Raw genomic sequence first — 19444 nt, 5'->3', positions numbered from 1 at the left:
ATGTTGTTATAAAATCTCTTGCAGTCTGATTGACTATCCAGATATGGTACAAAGAGGGAGCTTTACCATTTTCCAGTCCTCTCTGCTGCCCACACCCCCAATTTTTTTTTTTTTTTTTTGAGATGGAGTCTCGCTCTGTCACCAGGCTGGAGTGCAGTGGCACTTGGCTCACTGCAACCTCCACCTCCCAGGTTCAAGCAATTCTCCTGCCTCAGCCTCCCAAGTAGCTAGGACTACAGTTGTGCACCACCACACCCAGCTAATTTTTTTGTATTTTGAGTAGAGACGGGGTTTCACCATGTTGGCCAAGATGGTCTCGATCTCTTGACCTCATGATCTGCCCACCTGGGCCTCCCAAAGTGTTAGGATTACAGGTGTGAGCCACCATGCCTGGCCTCTGCTGGCCTTCTTGGATTAACTTGCCCTATATGCCTAAATTATATCCTGAGGGAACTACTAATATTCAATGGCCTGGAAAGTTTGGTCAGTTCACTTTTGCTTCTGATGGGCTGAGTTGCAAATTCACAATTACTGTGTGAAAATCATTCCACTTGACTTCCTGTGCTACACATTTTGCCTTGTCATAGAACAGATTGTGTGTATGTTGTCTTTCTGTTAAGACCATCTGACCTTGGAAATGAGATGAAAACACACTAGACCAAGTGAGAAACTATTTAATACACAATTTCCCTTCTATTGGTACTTCACAAATTTTAATGAAAAAAATAAATATTTAAGATGGAAAACTATGCTTAACAAATGTTCCAGCAGCTGCCTTTAGATGTGATATTACCCAATGATGAAATCCAGGATGTGATCTTAAAATTGGAGATTTCATCACCTGGCCAGTATCTAATCTAAAGCAGGTTGAGGGAGTTGGGACCCAGGTGGAGGCTGGTATTAGTAGCTAGGTCTACAATATGGGCTTCATATCCCATACTCAGAAATGCAGACTACATAAAACATTGGACTTTCGTCTATTCTTATCCCAGTTCCAGGATGTTTCCAGATATTCTTGTTAAATCTCATTTTAGCAACTCAGCTTTACTTTGGAGATGAATATTCCCATTCTACAAAGTGAGAAAAATCAAGGAGGAAACATTTCCATATGACTTTCCATTGAAGTTCTGATTAAGGTTACAGCCACTGTGCTAGGCCACTTAGAAGAAGTACATATTTACAGACAGTTAAGTCAAGCTAGCTTTATTCTCACCTGTTCTCAACCACTTGGCATTCAAAGAAGCAGCCCCATTTCCCACAGCTGGTCATTTAAGTGTCTCTGATTCAATTATACTAAGGAAAAATGTCACAATAGCTCTCTCTAGGATGGCTTGGGAAAAAACCAACAGCCTTACAATAAGAATCACAGACTAGGATGCATTATTTAGATGGGCCCTTAATAAAGATATTTAGTCTAGATGTGTGTGTGTGTGGTGTGTGTGTGTGTGTGTGTGTGTACGTACACGCGCTATTTTGGGAGAAACGAGAAATGTTTACAAGCCTCAGTTATTTGTTTTCATTAAAAAAATTATGTTGAGTCATATGGGGAGAATATGGGTAGTCTTTTCTACTTTATCAAATAGAACAATGTCTAGAAAGAAATAGACACTGCTGTTTCATGTCAAAAATGTTACTGCAAGTCCAAGACAACTTTCTGATTTTATATCCAGAATTAGGGGACTTTAATACCCAATTTTAACAAACTACATACTACCCACAGGTTGTGTGTTGCATGCTATATTCTTCATTCAGCAAATGATGACACATTGTTTGGCAGCTAAGGTATGGAGTCCATAGGATGCCATGATTAAACCAAAAAACAACTTATTCTTCTATAAAACCAGACTCCCAGGTCAAGCTAAGGTCATTCTACCTTAGCCCAGAAGTGATTAGTGGTAAAGACAAAAGAAGGGTCCACCATTGTGATAAAGGTCAACTTGTTCTTTCTCATCCTCTGTCTCCAACTGGGGTCTATGGTTTGGTCAAGGAGGTCCCCAGGTCCTCTGAAATTGGAGAGTAATAATATGTGAAAGTATTTTTTTCCCCTGAGAAATTGCTCCATACCTTTTTTTGTATTCTCAGTGAAGTTTGTGACAGCAACTCCCCCACTCCCACTACTCTCCCTAAACCCCCACCTCAAAAAGAAAAAAGCCCAGATCAAAGTGACTTGGTTTGTTTGGCAGAATTGTTTTGCCATCTGACCAGGTATGTGGGAACTTTTGAAACATGGCTATTATTGAATCAAGCTGGAGAGGGACTGCAGAAGCTGCTGAGGAGAAGGCAAGACCAGTCTTATTGTATCAACCTGCACCCTGGCCTATCGCCATCCTTAGAAAACTCAGTGAAAATGTTCATCTCAAGAAGACTTAAGGGGAAATAGATCAATTGGATTTCATTTAATTTAAAAGAAACCTGTTGTGTTTTAAAGGATCCCATCGAGAAGATGAAAAAGAAAACCCACAGGATGGGAGAAAATAGTTGCAAATCATATGTATGATAATGGTCTAGTATCCAGAACATATAAAGAACTCTTACAACTCAACAATAAAAAGACAAATAACCCAATTTTTCAAATTGGCAAAAGATTTTGAATAGGCATTTCTTTAAAGAAAATATGCAATGGTCAATGAATACATACAAAGATGCTAAACATCACTATGAATAAAAAACTACAAGAGATACTTCATACACATATAGCTAGGATAGCTACAATAAAAAAAGACAGATAATGAATATTGGCTAAAATGCAGAGAAATCAGGTTTCTCATATAGTGCTGGTGGAAATGTAAAATGGTGCAGCCATTTTGAAAAACAGTTGGAAGTTCCTCAAAAAGCTAAACACAGACTTACCATGTGACCCCACAACTCTGCTCCTAGGTATGTACCCAAGAGAGTTGAAAACACAGGTCCACATGAAAACTTGTACATGAATGTTCACAGCAGCAATAATCATAATAGAAACAACTCAAATGTCTATCAACTGACGAACGGATAAACAAAGTGTGGTATATCCATACAATGGAGTATATGACTCAGCCTTAACAAGGAGCGACCAATACAGGCTACAGCATGGATGAATCTTGAAAACATTATGCTGAATGAAAGAAGCCAGACACAAAAGGCCACATATTGTATGATTTTGTTTATAAGAAATGTTCAGAACAGGTAAATCCTTAGAGACAGAAAGTATTTTGGTGATTACCTAGGGCTGTGGAGAAGCGGAGGTGAGTGAGAATTAATGGGTACTCAGTTTTTCAGGTGATAAAAATGTCCTAAAATTGACTGTGGTGATGACTGCATAACTTTGTGAATAAACTAAAACTACTAAATGGCACATGTTGAATGGATGAATTTCATGGGTATGTGAATTATATCTCAATTTTAAAAATAGTAGCTCCAAGGGGAGAAAAATTAAGGAGGAACAGGATTCTGGAAAATATGAACTCAAAGGGATCTCAATGAACTTTTGAGATCACCAAAAACAGGGCCTTTAAAGTGGGCTCTATGAAGCCTAAGAGATTGTTTAAATATTCCAGAGCAGCTCAGGTGGGTGGTGGGCAGTGAAGAGGTGCAGAGCAGAGGGCAACCTGGCAGCTTGGACTCTAGGCTCCCTCCTCCCCTCTCCATCCAGAGCAGCTGTACTTGTGTGTTACATGCTGGCCTTCTTGGTTTGGTTTGAAAAACAGATTGTGCCACTAAAAACAGCCTGAATAAAACTAGAATAGTGCTATCATTTTACAGATGAGGAAACTGAGGCCCAAAGAGGTTGAGTAATTTGTCAAACTCCAGCTTTCAGCTCAGCCAGGGGAAGAATCTAGGTTTCTGAACACCGAACCCAGGTCTTCCCCAAGGGGGCCATCTTTCCTACCTGAGTTCTTCCCCTGACGTCAGGTTTACATACTGAGTATCCAGATCAGTGGTTCTCATAGTGTGGTCTCTGGAGCAGCCAGCAGCATCAGCATCGCCAGGGAACTTGTCAGAAATGCCAATCCTTAGACCACACCCCAGACCTATCTGAAACTCTTGGGTGAGACTCACTGATCTGGGTGTTCAGATGCTCTCTGGATGAGTTTAATGTACACTGAAATATGAGAACCACTGCCCCAGATCATTCACACGAGCACATGATGCTGGGACAGAGAACCAAGTGCACCCTGAATTTGACTCCAGTGCCTAGAACATAACCCCCATGGAAAGGTCCTCGACAAGAAAATCAGTCGGGAACAGAGTTAACCAGGGTGCGGGTGGGGGCTGAGGAAACTGACTTGTAGGGGAAACAAGGTTGAAGATGATCTTGCCAGGAAGAGAATACCACCAACCCACATTTAAAAATGGAAGGTGCCGAAAGAGAAAATAAATAACGAATAAGGAGCAAATATAATTTAGTAAAAATTCTGAACATGTAAGGCTGGTATCGAAAGATCTGATTTAGGAGCAATTTATGCCAATTGGCAACAACATAGAGTTGCCAGAAATGCTTCTGAATTAATTCTAAATTGGTATATGAATATCTAGCTGGCTTAAGGCCATCAGAGAAAAATGATCATGATAGTCTTTAATCAAGCCCAAGTTGCTGTTTCCTTCTCCTTTACATTTTAAATACTGCTTTGGAATTGCAAACTTAGCAAAGGACTAAACTTTTGGTCAGGAAAGATTCACGATCAATTCAGTCTAAGCAAAATTGAAAGTCTGCAAATTTTTTTTTCTTTTGGAAATTCAAAACCTGCTGGCTGGGGATTGGGTAGCAGGGTGATCTAACATTATACATCCTGGAAGTTGTTTGATGCAAGAAAAGGCTCTCTTGCTGTCCAGATGTTCAAAGTGATAAAATGCACTTCAAATGTGAAAATGACTTTCATTCTGGCAAACACAGATCTGTTGGAGACACCAGCCTAATAAATAAGGTCGTCAAACTTCATTTAGCTTAGAGGGAACTTTATGGCCACCCCAACTCCAGCCAAGAATCACTTCCAAGTGACTGACATTCTCATCAGCACATGCCTTAGAAATCTACTTGACAAACAGATACTGAACACTCATCCATGGCTTAATCCACAAATGTTAGAGTGTATTTCTTAAACTAGCAGACTAGGGTAGATGGAAGGAATTTGTGAAGTTTTCTTCTACATGATCAATGAAGAGGGAAAAAAAAATCTGTATTTTTTTTTTTTTTTTTTTTTTTTTTTACCTCTTGGCCCATTTCCATGCTGCAAAGTTTTGTTGATTGAGCTTTGGCATCAACCATAACATTAAACATGGTGCATATTGACTGTGGGACTCGAAAATCTGTTGATCGACTGGTTTTTTGCAGCTTAACTTCAAATGCAATCCTGGTTCTATTAAAACAAAGTAGGAAAAGACCAATTCAGCGTTCAGATGGCAGCAGGTGGAGGAGATATTTTCTGAGAGGTCAGTGAAAAAGAAAATTGAAGGCTGTAATCAGTTTCAGTCAACAATGACTTCACATGTGTTCCCTTTTAAATGACTTTCCCAACTAAGGAAGGCCTATTCATGGAGACAGCCATGCACACCCTTCTTTTCTCGGCAGTACACGGAACACCTGTAGCTTGGCGTATTTCTGTCTATAGTTTACATGCTATGGAGAACCTTAATTGCAGGAGAATGAATGAATTCACAAAAACTCGATTATAGCAGTATAGCATATGTAAGTTCTCTCACGTTGGCAACTGCCTACCTTGAATTACTTCATTAATAAAACAAAACAAACAAAAAAAGCAGTTTTTAATTTTCAAAACCTCGTGGTGGGGAAAAAAATCTTAAATGACGCTTATTGCTGTGGGTTTTTATTTTCCCGTTTCTGGTTTTGAAAGAGGCAAAAATTTAAAATCCAGCCAGTTTATTACATTGCTTTAAAGACTAAAAAATTTTTCTTCCTTGTTAAAGAACATGAAAAGGAAATACACCAAGCTGTTAAAGACGGCTACCTTTGAGGAGGGGTGTGAAATTAGGAGACATGGTATTGGGGAACTTCCATCATGTTTTGTTTTCAATGTCAATGCATTATTTTGCAATAAAATACATTATTTTATGATTTAAAATTATGCTTAATACACATATACAAATTCAAGAATTGTGTGATGATGGAATCTGAATGTAACATAATCCTGACATTGGTCAAATTATGATCTCAGCAATGTGCTAACAACTCATAGAAAAAGCCTAGCCCTACATGGCCAGCTGGTAATACAGGTGTGAGATCTTATCCTTGACATCAGCATTGTAAAAGGGGCCTAGTTATATTTTGAAAGGTTTCAGGGAAGTGAGTGATATCATCAAATGTCTTTAAAGAAAAGCACCTGGTTAGTAAATGGCTTTATTAAAGCCCTATTTGTCTGATGCATCTTTTTAGCATTGTTCGCTGTCAAGTTCTGGAGATCATACAGCCACCAGGAAAGCATTGCTTTAAGAGGAATTTGTAGCAGTTTTCTAACAGTGCATAGGAGGACCACACAGCTAGTTAGCTCAGGAAAGTATGCCAGCTTGCTAACACACCCTGAGTGCATGCAGGGAAGCCAAGTATAATTTCTAAGGTTGGGAGCCCAGTTCTTAAGAAAAAAAAAAAAAACCTAAAAAACCCAAACCCTTAAAACACCCCTATATATTATATGATCATGTTAAAGATAAATGTATCTTGGCTTCTGAAGACTCAGTGCACTGAAGTAGCTTTCTAATCATGATGATCATTTTAAGCTACGCTGAAAATACATCATTTGCCGGTTTTGTGAAAAGGAGGCCTGATGAGGACTGAGTTGGACAGGTCCCTGTGCTGATCTTCTGAGGCTTGTGTGCCAGTTCCGGCCCAATTTGAGAAATGGAAATGCTAAATTGCTCCCTTCCAATGAAGTAATCGTCTTCAGTTTTCACAGGAGAACTGTTCATAGCCCTTGGAGTGCAGGGCTGTGAAAAGAGGAAGCTGAATGCAAAATTAATATGACTGAGAGGGCTCTATAGGACCAAAAAGCCAGAAAAGGAGAAGTCATTTAACTCAACTGACTGCTTGAGGGCAAAAGACAGCATGCCTTGTTTTGTGTTCAGCACAAGTAACCTGATATAGACCAGACTGGAGACTGCAAATGTCTGTCAAATTGATGAATTAAATTTCTGGAGCACTGAAACATGAGGAGTGCCTTATTGACTTTTTGGCATTGCATATTCATACCTACAAAATAATGTCCTTACTATGTTGGCCTAGAACAAGGGTTATAGAATCTGTTCTACTGAGGAAAACAATGGTTCTAGGCTCTTCTAATGTACATTCTATGTATTAAAACATCCAAGAATCCTCCATGCTCTGTCCTCTGAATCTGTAGGCCTGGGGATATTTCCACCCATTTTTGCTCTTGTCTGCTTTTGAGCTGATTTAAAAAGGACATTAGGAAATTTAAGTGTCCAGGCCAGCCATCCATGTGCAGTGGAGCAACTTCTGTCAGTAAAAGGTTGCTTAACAGCTACTGTGAGCCAAGCATGGTGCTGAGACCGGGGGAGGTGAGGAATGCCAAATGAACAAGATCCACTTGCTGGCTCTGTGCAGCTCACCCTCTTTAGGTGTCTGAACCATGAAGATATGATTACAGCATGGTAAGGGATAAGAGTCCCTATCCACCTGTGACATCCTCATATCTTTCCATTTTCTGTGAGCATCTTCCCATTTCTTGCTCCCTACCCAGGAGACTGGCTTCTCAGTGAAGGACACACATCTTTTTCTGTACAATTAAGTGCACAGTTTAGGAACTGATAAACCTTTACTGTAAAGCATTTCACCCCTAGGACAGATCACTCAAAAAGTTTTTTATGGAATGGTTTGGCCATCGGAAAAACATTGCTTTTCCTAAAACTGATATAGACTATCTAGGAAATCATGGAATTCAAGACCCTAAGGAAATATTTTGACCTTGAGTTTGAGAAGTAAGCCTGCCTTCAGTTCTAAGAGTGAGAATAAAAGAACAATTCTAAAAAATCTGGATCACTACAACTTTAAGCTTCTGGAAGTGGCCTCAAACACCTGCCCAGATTCTCCATTAGTGCATAGTTCCTTTCTCAATTCCTGCTGAGACGCTGTTCACCTACCTGGGATTGTATTGTTCTTTTGCTTTTTTGGTTTCCAGTTCTGATGATATTACCTCACCTTTCCTCTTCCAAGATAGGAAATAATAAATTCAAAGAACTTCCAGGCAAACCCAGCCCCCAACACCCACAACTGATCCATCAACGAAGCTACACAACATCTGGAGATTTGGAGTAGCCTGTGCTGCTTGCGATCTATTTTTTTTTTGAATGAGGAAAAATAATGGAACAGTTATGAACTAGAAAAGGAACTTGAATGTGTATCTGGGGGTAGACAGGGTGATGATGATGATGTCACATCAGTGGAATTTTATTTCTATATTTAATATAGAGACACTCCATGAGGAAAGGGATGCAGTCTCTCATTATTCATTGTATGCCAAGAACTTAGTCCTGTGCCTGGCATATGGGAGGAGCTCAAATGATGTTTGCTGAATGGACGAATACTGTCCTCATTTTTTTTCCCTCACCTTCTCAGAACAGTCTGCCTGGGAACTTCAAGTGCAGCATTCCTACCCTAGTCCTAAAAGCCACAGTGACAAAACAGGGAATCTGTGTGCAGGCAAAATGTCATGTTCAACGTCTCATGACTCCCTGTTGAAATCCAGCTAGATTTTCAACAAGACAGCTACAAGGTGGCCCACATATATGCTCATCTTTTATATATAGAGTGAATGACGATGCTGAGGCCCTATCCACATGGTTAGAAAACCATTAGATTTCTGCTACCTATCCTGGCTATGCCAGGTCCATGGCATATTCTTCTTTCTTTCCCTTCTAATTGTCCACTCAGGCACACATTCATACATTTAACAAATACTTACTAGGTAAGTATTTTGTGCCAGACACTGCTAGATATCAGGGATACAAACAAGAATGGACAGGATCTCTTCCTCTTAAAGCCAACAACAATGAAATAATCGGCAGCCAGATTATTTTTGGGTTTGGGACAGACGGAGGGCAGATGAATGGAAGTTAGACGTTGACAGCCACTATTCCAGCTGACTTTGACAAGCAATCACCTTCTCCAATTAGTTTCAAATTACAGCCAATCCAAAGAGCAGCCATCTACCCTTCCCTGAGTCTGTGTATGGTGGGGAAGGCGTGCAGAACCTGTCCAGCCACCTATGCTTACCTCTTGACACAAGATTCGATCATGTCACTTGCCATCAACTTCAGCCGTTGTTCCAGGTGCTTTCCAAACTCTTCTTCAGGCCAGTGCAAGTCCCGAATGAAGGTCTGAAGGGCGTCAAGTTTCCAAAACAGATCTTCTGAGGTGCCTGACCCATTACTGGCAGGATAAAAATTAGAAAATGAGAGTCACCCAATGGCCTCAGGCTCTACAAAAACGAACACAGAGACAACTGAGGGCTAGAAGGCAAACAGCAGCTTCAACATACAAAACAACGTGTGTTGGCGGTGAAGGCGGGGGCGAGTCTCCACCGGCAGATTTTGAGTTTTACCATACATGACTTAGTGCGCTTTGCTCAGCCAATTACCCCAGACCAGTGAGAAGTCTGGGGAAGGTGTTGCCCCGTAACAACCAGGAGAATGGTGTATGGTAAAAATCAGCCTTCTTTTAATAACCACATTAACACATGTGATGATTCAGATGAAGGCCACGAACCAGGGGGAGAAATAAGTCTCAACAGATAATAACTACATGGCAACATGCAGTTATTAAAATTCAGGGTTTCATGCATTTCCCCAGCTCCCCTCCAGAGTGGAGGCCTCTTGGAAATTGCACAAGACTTTTCGTTTTGAAAGGACAGTGCTAACAAAGTGGTGAGCGAGGACCTGCTTTCTCTCTTGAAGAGCTGGAAAGAAATTAGGGTGACTCAGATCAAGAGGGGTACACCTGGATACCTTGATTCCAAAATTCTAGATTAGTTTGGTTACTGTTCCAATTTTCATAGACCAGCCCATTGCATAGGCAGGGTCCTCACCAGGATGAGGTGAGTTGGGGCAGGGGAAGTTAGTGGACAAGTGATATTGTCAATGCTTTAGGGCTCAAAACCTGAGCTCTTTAACCGTTGCACCATCTTACCCAGTCCTGTGTGCAGTTGGGGATATTGGTCTTGATGCCTTTCTGTACGATGACGTCTAAGAAACTTTTACCTTGGGCATCTACAAAAAGCCTGTGTATGAGAAATGCTCCATCTCTCACCCTCCTGCCCTTCTCTGGCTGGCTGTCTCTTTGTAACAATCCCATTTGGAGCTCTGAGGGGTGTCCTTCCCCCCACCCACTTCCTCGCATACCACTAATGCTAACACAGTAATTTATAAAATGTCCAACACACCATGCATTACCACTTGTTCTGACATCGTCTATAGAAACAGATGAGAGTGGGTGTTTCTATTGTGACAGATGCCAGCTGCATTGAATTAATGCTTCAGAGAGAAATATAGCTAGTGCATAAATGCATACACAGCTACTGCAGGGCGGGGAGGGGGCACACGCCCAAACATGCTGAGAGGGAGCCTATGGCCTGGACCAACAGGGTAGTTTTCAAGGACAGACCAGTCTGAGGTCAGTACGTAGATGTATCTGACACGAAGGAGCAGGTAACATATCAACACGCCCTTAAAATGAAAGGTGGCAAAGGAAGAAACTGGAATTATGAAAAGATATAGAATCAGGCATTTCCTGGTGGGTGATTGAGAATCCACGCCTTCTTTTCAGATACTGCCGTAAGCATTGTTCAAAAGTGGGGGAATGTGTTGTTTCTCTGTGAAAGTTCAGCCTTCCCCCTACCCCAACCTATGTTTGGGAAAAAGAAACCCCAACTTTGTCTAGTCTAAGCCCCGTTTTGGAACTGCATGGTTGTATGTTTTAAATCATTAAGTACATATGAATGCAATAATTGGTATTTATTACAACAACATTTTGACACCCATCTGGTTTCAGAGTTTCAAAAAATTCTTGTAGGGTTTTTTTTTTCTTTGAAGAGCTTATTATTAAGTTTTGACATGAGGAAAAGAATATTTTCTTTTTATTTTTAAGATAAACTGTTAATGTTAAGGCAATAGCACCAAGATTATTTTGATTGCTGAGCAGTTACCAAAATGTGTTCCCACTCATGCCTTAATTAATTGAACGGAGACCATTATCTGCTTTATTACAATGTCTTGATTCATATCTTTTCAAAAACAATGTCACAGAGCATGCACAGAGGAAGATAAGAGAAGCTTTCTGATATTTTTAAATTTTTCACAGATACTACCTAATCTGATTTTTTCATATAGTCATCTTAGCATGAATATGATTTGTGTTCTTTTATGGATTTTTTTTTCAGATATAAATTTTTGGAGGTTTTAATTTGCCTTTAAAAGAGAATCAGACACATTGACCATAGATTTCATTGTGAACTTGTGAGCAATTGTAGGTTGTAAAAATATTAGGCAGTTTTGGAGGAGCCAGATAGAGCAGTCATTTTAATAGTCTGTCCTCTACCTGGATTACTGCAAAAATAAAAATGCTGAGGGCCGTCTTGATGAATGTGATTCTGAGATTTCAAAACATCACTGCCACTTTCAGACCATTTTTTATACCTTTGATAATAACACTTCCCTTTGAAAATGTGCCAATTTATTCTTTCAAGAAAAAGCTTATCTGGCCTATAATTAGCTGTGGTCTAAGAAAAGGATCAAAGAAGGGTACAGAATCGCTAACCCTTGTTTCACTTATTAAATTATGCACGTGGTTCTAATTTCCCTGAGGTAGAATTTAGGGGTGCTCGATCTTCTTGCTAACCAAAAAAGCACAGAAGATTCATTTCCGAAGCTAGAAGAAATGGCTTCTCAACCCTCACTCGCCCAAACTGCTGGCTTTCAAGAAGTTGCCCATGCAACTCTGACATTCATGTGGATGAGTATATCAGATGATATGGCTACCAAAAATTTAATTATTTGTTGTTTGAATCTTGTGTTTAGAGAATTATTGAACTTCTCATTACCTAGATCTCAAAGCACCATATTGTATTGTGACCTTGGAAAGTACATAATATATGTTTTACATAACATTTACATGACTAAGGCTTGATCCATTCAGAAATTTTCATTTAGCCCTGAACATACTGTTACTATATCCTGCCATTTGCTGACACCAGAAATATGCTTTATGGTTTAAACATTCTCTAGGAATTTTTTATTTTTATTTTAAAAAAAAAACACCCCAGATTCTAGGTAGGTGTGCTTCCTTCTTAGATTTGGATCAGGCCACAGATGACTGGCCAGCCCATCAAAGAGGTTTCCTCCACTATTTTTGGATGTCTAGCTCCTAAAGTCATGTCACCTGCCAAAAAGGGTAGAATCCTTTTGCAAAAGAATTCAGGAAGTGAAACATAGTCCTCCAGCATTCAGTGGGCGTAAGACAAATTGTTAGTGCTGTATATATAGCAAACATCTTACAAACATGATGTATGCCAGAAATAAACAATATTGTCTCTATATGATCAGCAAAATATGTCTAATTATCCATCTCCATCTCTGTTATATAGGATGTATAGAAATAAACAATACATATCCATGCCAAGATCACTTAAATTTAAATGAGATCTAATGTGAACTGAATACACACTCCGCATCATATATAGCAGCCATCCATGACGGTGCCGAAAAAGTAGGCATTTGTGGGATGCCTAGAGGGATGTTAACTGGTAGATTTGGTACTTTGGGAAGGTTCACATTGGGTAGGTTCACATTGGGTAGGTTACTGGTTAAACTCCTGTGGAAGAAACAGACAGAAAGAAAAAATACCATCACAGTGACAATGCAGATGTGGCAGAAGCACACGACAATTGTAAATAAATTGACCAAGTCCAGAGCAAGACAACAGCAAAAACTCAAGCGACACACTTCAGAAAGCAGCTTACAGATGGGAAGCTGTGGTGTGACTCTGTATCCAGAGAAATGACAAAAGTTAATGGAAAAAAAAATTAACCACACAGTGACTTAAAAGTGCGGACAGTTGCGGAGCACCCATACACAATGATCACATGCCTTTGGGAGGGGCCTTTGGTTTCCATATCCATTGCCATAAGAGTCTAGAACTTTTCTCATGCTAAGAACTTGAAGTTCCTGGAATTCTTGGTGTGGCTGGGGCTGGGGTTGCTGTGAAGTCACTGGGATTGATAGAAATGGTGGAGCGCTTCAATTTTCTTATTTTTAAAACAAATTATTGTTGATGGAGGCATATTTCTCAATCAGACATTAGATATCAAATAGAGTAGGAAGTTCACCCACATGGAGACACATATAATGGTGATGTACAGAAACCAAACTCTTTCCAACTGCTACTTCTAAAGACAGGTATATGGGCAATGAAGTGTCAGTTGATGGTGAAATTACAAAATTGTATCAAGAAGAAGGATCAGATTTGAATAATTTTATAGAACATTTAAAGAAAATAGAAACTGTCTCTCCCAAACTAAGTTCAATAAAAATGCAGAAATGTTTATACACAGAAACAGAAACCAAGGAAATGAAAACAATCCCCAATTCAGCTCTTGTATTAGACTCTTTGACCAAAAGTGGATGTAAACTGTGGCTTTATATCCATAACAGTTACCCTTGGAAGTGGGACAGGGACTGGGAGAAGGCATGACAGGGACTTCTGCAGAGGTTCTGCTTTTTGATCTGTGTGATAGCTTACATGGGTGTGTGTTCAATTTGTAAAAATTAATCAAGTTGTGTATTTTTCTGTAAAAAGTTAAAATAAGTTAAAAGTGACTAAAAAGTTAAAAATATTACCTCGTATCAGCCTTTTGTTTTTGGACAAAGATGGATCAACTGATGTGATGGAAGAGAGATGGATGGTTTTGTAAGTAGAGGGAGAAAATAAAACAAAACAAAACCCCCAATTTGAATCAACTGTATTTCTTTGGAAGGACTGTGTCATACACGGCTCCACAGGCTGGCACCGTGTGTCTCAGTAGTGGCATTTTAAGGGTGTTCCATCCAGCCAAAGTCACTGGCACGGTAGAGCCCAGCCTAACTCTGCATCTGAGAGGAGCCTTCCTGTTTAAGTGAAGTTGACAGCACTTTGGCAAAGGACTTGAGGTTCTCTTTTTGGATCTTGCAGGAGAAGAGCAAGTTTTGCCAAAGCAGCTCTGCCCTGGGCAAGCTGTGTTTGACTAACAGGACTCCTGCAAGAGCTGGAGCTGCCTCTGGGCTTGCTTGGGTGGGGAAGTGGGGGAGTAGGGGAGTAGGGGAGTGTGGGAGTTGGGGAATGGGGAAGTTGCGGGGTGGGGGAGTGGGGGTGGGTACATGCCTTCTGCTAAGTCAGAAATTCTGGACCTTGAAGATCACCTGAACGCCTGTCTCCCTCTAGAAACAAATTGTTCTTTCACAATGGCAATATAGCTCTGGCTCATAGACTGAAAAACCTAGAATGCGAAATTGTCTACCTGGAATTCTCTTCCGTAATCAAAACAGGTGTCTCATAGATTCGTCCTTTACACCTCACGTTTTGGGAAAGCCAATTATACATCTCTACTTGAAACTAAAGGGTGCTCTTGTGGGAATGGTCAAGAAAAGATTAACTATATGACTATTAAATAGAAGGGAAAATGGAACTTTTCCTTTTATGTGTCTCTGTTTAACTGGGGAATTTGCCTTTGAATTCAGTCCCTGGTGGCTCTCAGTCTTAAACACTGCCATGTAACAAAACCGTTGGCGATTTCCACTGAGACATGTGTAAGCCTATATAAGCAAATGTGATCATTAAATGATACACACACTGAATAATGATCAAGGAATTAGAAGATCTTAGAGATGGCAGCCTGGAAAGTTAAAATGTCAATTCTGAGCAAATTAAAAGTAGCTAGGAGTGAATAACATACAAACGTATGCAAAAGCAATTTAATTTAAACATATTAGCGGGTGGCGGGTACACAAATTAGAAGCGAGCTTCATTTTGCACATGAAAATAAAAAAAAAACTTCTATTAATCAAAACATATTGTATTTGTAAAATATGACATTTCAGCTGGACTACTGCACTGGACTCATAGAAACATTTCCTTCATGTGACATTTTATAATGCTCTACTTTCAAAAGGATGAAACATGCTTGATATTTCTGCTCTTAGAAAAATAATGTAGTGTATTACTAGTGTTACTAATACTTCATTTGGATATTAACATAAATAATCAAGGAGGTAATTCTAAGCATAATATTTTACTAATATACATGTGAAAAGGGGGAATTTTCAAGTAGCACTTAGTTCCAATGAGGCTCCTGGAACTGCTGATGACTATAATGAATTATTACTTTAAAGAGGGCTCTTTTAGCAGCTACCTTAAAACAAGTTAGTCATGCATCTCTGAGAGAATCATAATTGGATATCTCTGGATAGTACAAGGAGTATGAATTGCAATCCTAACAACTTATATGCATTAAAATTTACACTCTTTCATTCGTTTTGGAGACTCTTGAAAAAGAATAGCTTCCATTTAGGCCAAAGTGCCCATCCGTGGATGGTTTAGAAACATTCTCATCTACTCATTCTTACATGGATGAATGTCACAGATGTGTGCATGTCTCATCACTTCTATGGATGGAAATGAGTGGAGGTGAAGTCACTCCTGCTTCTAGAATTGATTCTAATCAAGACACTGACTCCATGCAGAAGGGATGTTGTTGTGTCTTTCTCAAAGATTTCGACTTTAGATTTACGGATTGGGTTGGGTTTAAGACACGAAATGCCTTCTACTTTTATGAATCAGTTGTTGCATGCATATATGCAGTACATCTTGTCTTTTCTTAGTGCTCTGAGGACTGAAGCCTCTGTCAGTATTTGTTCTTAGGTCCAATGCCTGCTTTGGGGCAGGAGCACTCTCTAATATCTTCCTAGAATCTAGAGCAGTATTTTACAATCTTTTACTCATTATCATCCTGCCTCACAACTTCCTTCTCCATGAAAATTTAATACCACAGATATATAGAATATCTGTTTATGTACTATATGTAGATCTGTGCTTTATATGTAAAAAGAGTAAGATGTTTTTAAGCCCCGCCCTCTCGCCCGAGTCAATTTTCACCAATTTATGGGCTGTAAAGCCCCCATTGAGAATGTATCACCTATAGAAAAAAATTTCAGACTTCATGGGACTTTAGAATCTCCCAAACATCTCTCCAACTTTATGGCTTGCCTTTGTTATGATCCATGCTGGCAAAAGCTCAGCGTTTGCATGCTCTGCCTCCCTCGTATTTCTACCTTTGGACATCCTCTTTCCCAGCATTCCTACCCCTTTTGAAATCTTGCCCTCAAGCTATGTTTTCCATGACCCTTTAGTGGAAATTGATTCCCCTCTACTCTTGTGTCCTCATAACTTTTCCTTATGGTATTTGTAAATTTGTACATTGGCAAATAAAGTCATTTTTCTTTTTTCATAATTTTGACATTTCATAAAGTCATTTTTCTTGTGTGTAAGTTGCTCAGACCCAGCTAGATTGAGACCCTCATCTGGGGAAACATCCCCATAGTTTTCCCATTACATCCTTATAATTTTCAGCCTGTGTGGGTTCTTTAACAAATATGGCAATTAATCAACAAACATTTATTGAGTACCTGTTATGTTCCAGGCCTTGTTGTAGGTATTAGGGAGGCAATGATGATCAAATGTGTATATGTGTCTGAATATGGAGAGTGATATTTTCAGGAATGTTAGCTTTGGAAAAGCTTTGGTTATTCAAAGTCCTTGTTTGACAAAGTAGGACACTGAACCTCAGGGAGGTGAACTGAGGGAGCATCTCAACCCAGAAAACTTGGTGGCCCAAGATCACCCAGCAAATTATTGGCAGAATCGTGAGATCTGACACCAAGTACATTACTTGTCTATTTGACACCAGGCCACCTGCATATTGCTAAGGTGTCTTTGGTCTGATTGTTTATTATCAGTAAGATGATTGATATGCTAATATGTTTCACCATAGTAACAATTTTACTACATATGTCTCTTATGGCATTATGTTTTATATCTTAAATATATACAATAAAACTTATTTTCAAAAAAGATATTGATGGCTGGGTGTGGTGGCTCATGCCTGCAATCCCAGCACTTTGGTAGGTCAAGGCTGGTGGATCACGAGGTCAGGAGATCGAGACCATCCTAGCTAACATGGTGAAACCCCGTCTCCACTAAAAATACAAAAAATTAGCCAGGCATGGTGGCGGGCACCTGTAGTCCCAGCTACTCAGGAGGCTGAGGCAGGAGAATAGCTTGAACCTGGGAGGTAGAGCTTTCAGTGAGCCGAGATAGCACCACTGCACTCCAGCCTGGGCGACAGAGTGAGACTCCGTCTCAAAAAAAAAAAAAAAAAAAAAAGATATTGACATCTATGACTATTTGGAAAGTGACATTTAAAAATACTTTTTGTATGCATATCTGAGGCAGAGTGAGAAAGTGCATTTTGAGAAATGAGAATCTTGGATTTTACAGTGTGCATATATTAAGAAGCAGTGTTTAATTCTACCATTCAGAGCTGATGCAGGGCAAGTAAGCCCCAAAGTAGTGCTTAGCCCATGAGGGTTCTTGGCTTCACCCAGGAGAGAATTCAAGGGTGAGCTGATATTATTGAAGTGGTAGTATAAAAACTCCAGTGGTATTACAGTGCTGTGACTGCTCCTGCAGAGTAGGGCTTTCCCACAGGCAGTGTGCTTAAAGTAGCAGCTCAGGGCAGTTGTGTAGTCATATTTACACATGCTGTTAATTACATGTAGATTAAGGAGAGGTTTATGTAAGATATTTCTAGGCAAAGGGTAGGAACATCTGGGTCATCAGGTCATTGACATGGAAATGAGCGGTAACTCCATGGCAATGGAAAACTGACATGGCACACTGGTGGGCATGTCTTATGGAAAGCCACTTTTGCCCCATCCTTGTTTTACTAGTTCTCAATTTGGTCTGGTTTCTGAACCCCACGTCCAGAGTTAAGTCCTTGCTCTTACCTCAGGGCAGTCCTAACCTGAAGTGGACAACCATGTAGCCAAGGATTCCTCATGCTTGTAGGTGTTTAAGTAAAGATTGAGTGACCATCTGTCAGGGAAAAGGTAGTAGGCAAGGGTGGCAGAGGTACTAGACTCGGTAAGACTTTGAATGAGTTGCTTTCTGGGTTTTCTTTCATACTGAAGGCCACCATGGCTTATTACCAATGAGCTAACACTGAAGAGTTGATGGAAATGTCCATTTCTCATTAGGACCAAAACCTCTTATTCACAGCTGCCAGAAGGATTGTGAGCAACCTGCCCAACTGTGAGTGGTGACCCTACTACATGTCCAGGTGGAAACCAATGAGAGGGCCATGGGCTCCAGATTTTATTGACAACTTGGGACTGTCTTTGAGAAGCTGACTATCTTCAGCTGTGGTTAGAAGCAATGAGATGACATTTTCCACCAATTCATAGAGATTCTAACCATGACTGTGTCTGGCTCAATGGAAACAGAGATGTAGCCTCCCTTTTCTCTTTTTGAAGAGGTGGAAGACTGTCTTTTTAGGGAAAGGCTGCCATAGGACTCAGCCATTTTACCCTTTCCATCAAATAACTTCAATTATTTTTGTTGTTGTTGTTTTTGTTATTCATCTTAAATAACCTCAATTGTAACAAGCTTAAATGATGATATCTCTATTTTCTTTTACAGGGCCATATTTTGAAATAAGCAAATCTGAAGGATAAAGAATATTTTTAATTCCCTTTTTAGCAAACTCAATACATCAGTAGTATTTTCTTGTCAGATTGCTATTTTTCTTCAGTATTTTGAATGCTAGTTATTTTGAAGTAAACATCATAATGCATTTCTCATTTTACTTATAACCAGGTGCTTATAAATTTTGAAAAGTAGAAGAACAGAACTATTTGAGGATAACAATTGTTTGAAAGAAAGGCTCTGTGTGTGTATGTATGTGTGTATTGGAAGATTATGTGGCAAAAATGGAAAACACTGAGCAAACTAAATCTATTTACCTAAGTTAGTTTCTTGTTTTGGGGTGAGCTTGATGAGAAGTATGCCAAAAAGATCATTCTTCACTTGGAAAAAAAATCCAAGAAGAGAAACGAATCTGCTTCTTCATCAACCCACCAATAAGTAGTCAGATGGAAGTTCACATTTTATTTCTATTCACATCGTAGGAAGCATAGAGAGACTCACTCCCCTTAGCACACAGCATGTCTCCAAGCTCTTTTTTACACTCCGCTTTATTCCATTCTGCAAAGCTGTCCCATGGCATCCATACTCTGTTTAAAAATCGGCTGATACAATGTGTGTTGTAGCCTATATTTTAGTTAGCACTGTTTTCGTTTGTTTGTTTTTGTTTTTTTTATTTTTATTTTTTTGTTTTTTTGTTTTTGTTTTTGTAAA

At 39.6% G+C, this 19444-nt stretch overlaps 1 protein-coding gene across 16 annotated transcripts in view; it reads right to left on the bottom strand.

The window, feature by feature from the left end:
* The window catches only part of CADPS (calcium dependent secretion activator), a 489640-nt gene that overhangs the window by 74228 nt on the left and 395968 nt on the right, over positions 1 to 19444 (bottom strand). For 8 of the 16 annotated variants that reach the window (XM_025376721.1, XM_025376726.1, XM_025376720.1 and 5 more), the window contains 2 exons: positions 9221 to 9376; positions 5189 to 5336 (listed from right to left, as the gene is read on the bottom strand). In XM_025376721.1, the coding sequence (XP_025232506.1) occupies positions 5189 to 5336; positions 9221 to 9376 (304 nt within the window). Of the gene's footprint in view, positions 1 to 5188; positions 5337 to 9220; positions 9377 to 12664; positions 12812 to 19444 lie in introns of all 16 variants that reach the window. The other 8 variants (XM_025376718.1, XM_025376715.1, XM_025376717.1 and 5 more) reach the window with 2 other exon arrangements.

This window comes from Theropithecus gelada, chromosome 2, assembly GCF_003255815.1.
Source record: "Theropithecus gelada isolate Dixy chromosome 2, Tgel_1.0, whole genome shotgun sequence".
Lineage (NCBI taxonomy): Eukaryota > Metazoa > Chordata > Mammalia > Primates > Cercopithecidae > Theropithecus > Theropithecus gelada.
Note: the sequence above shows the minus strand (reverse complement) of the source record. Positions and strands in the feature narration are given on the sequence as shown.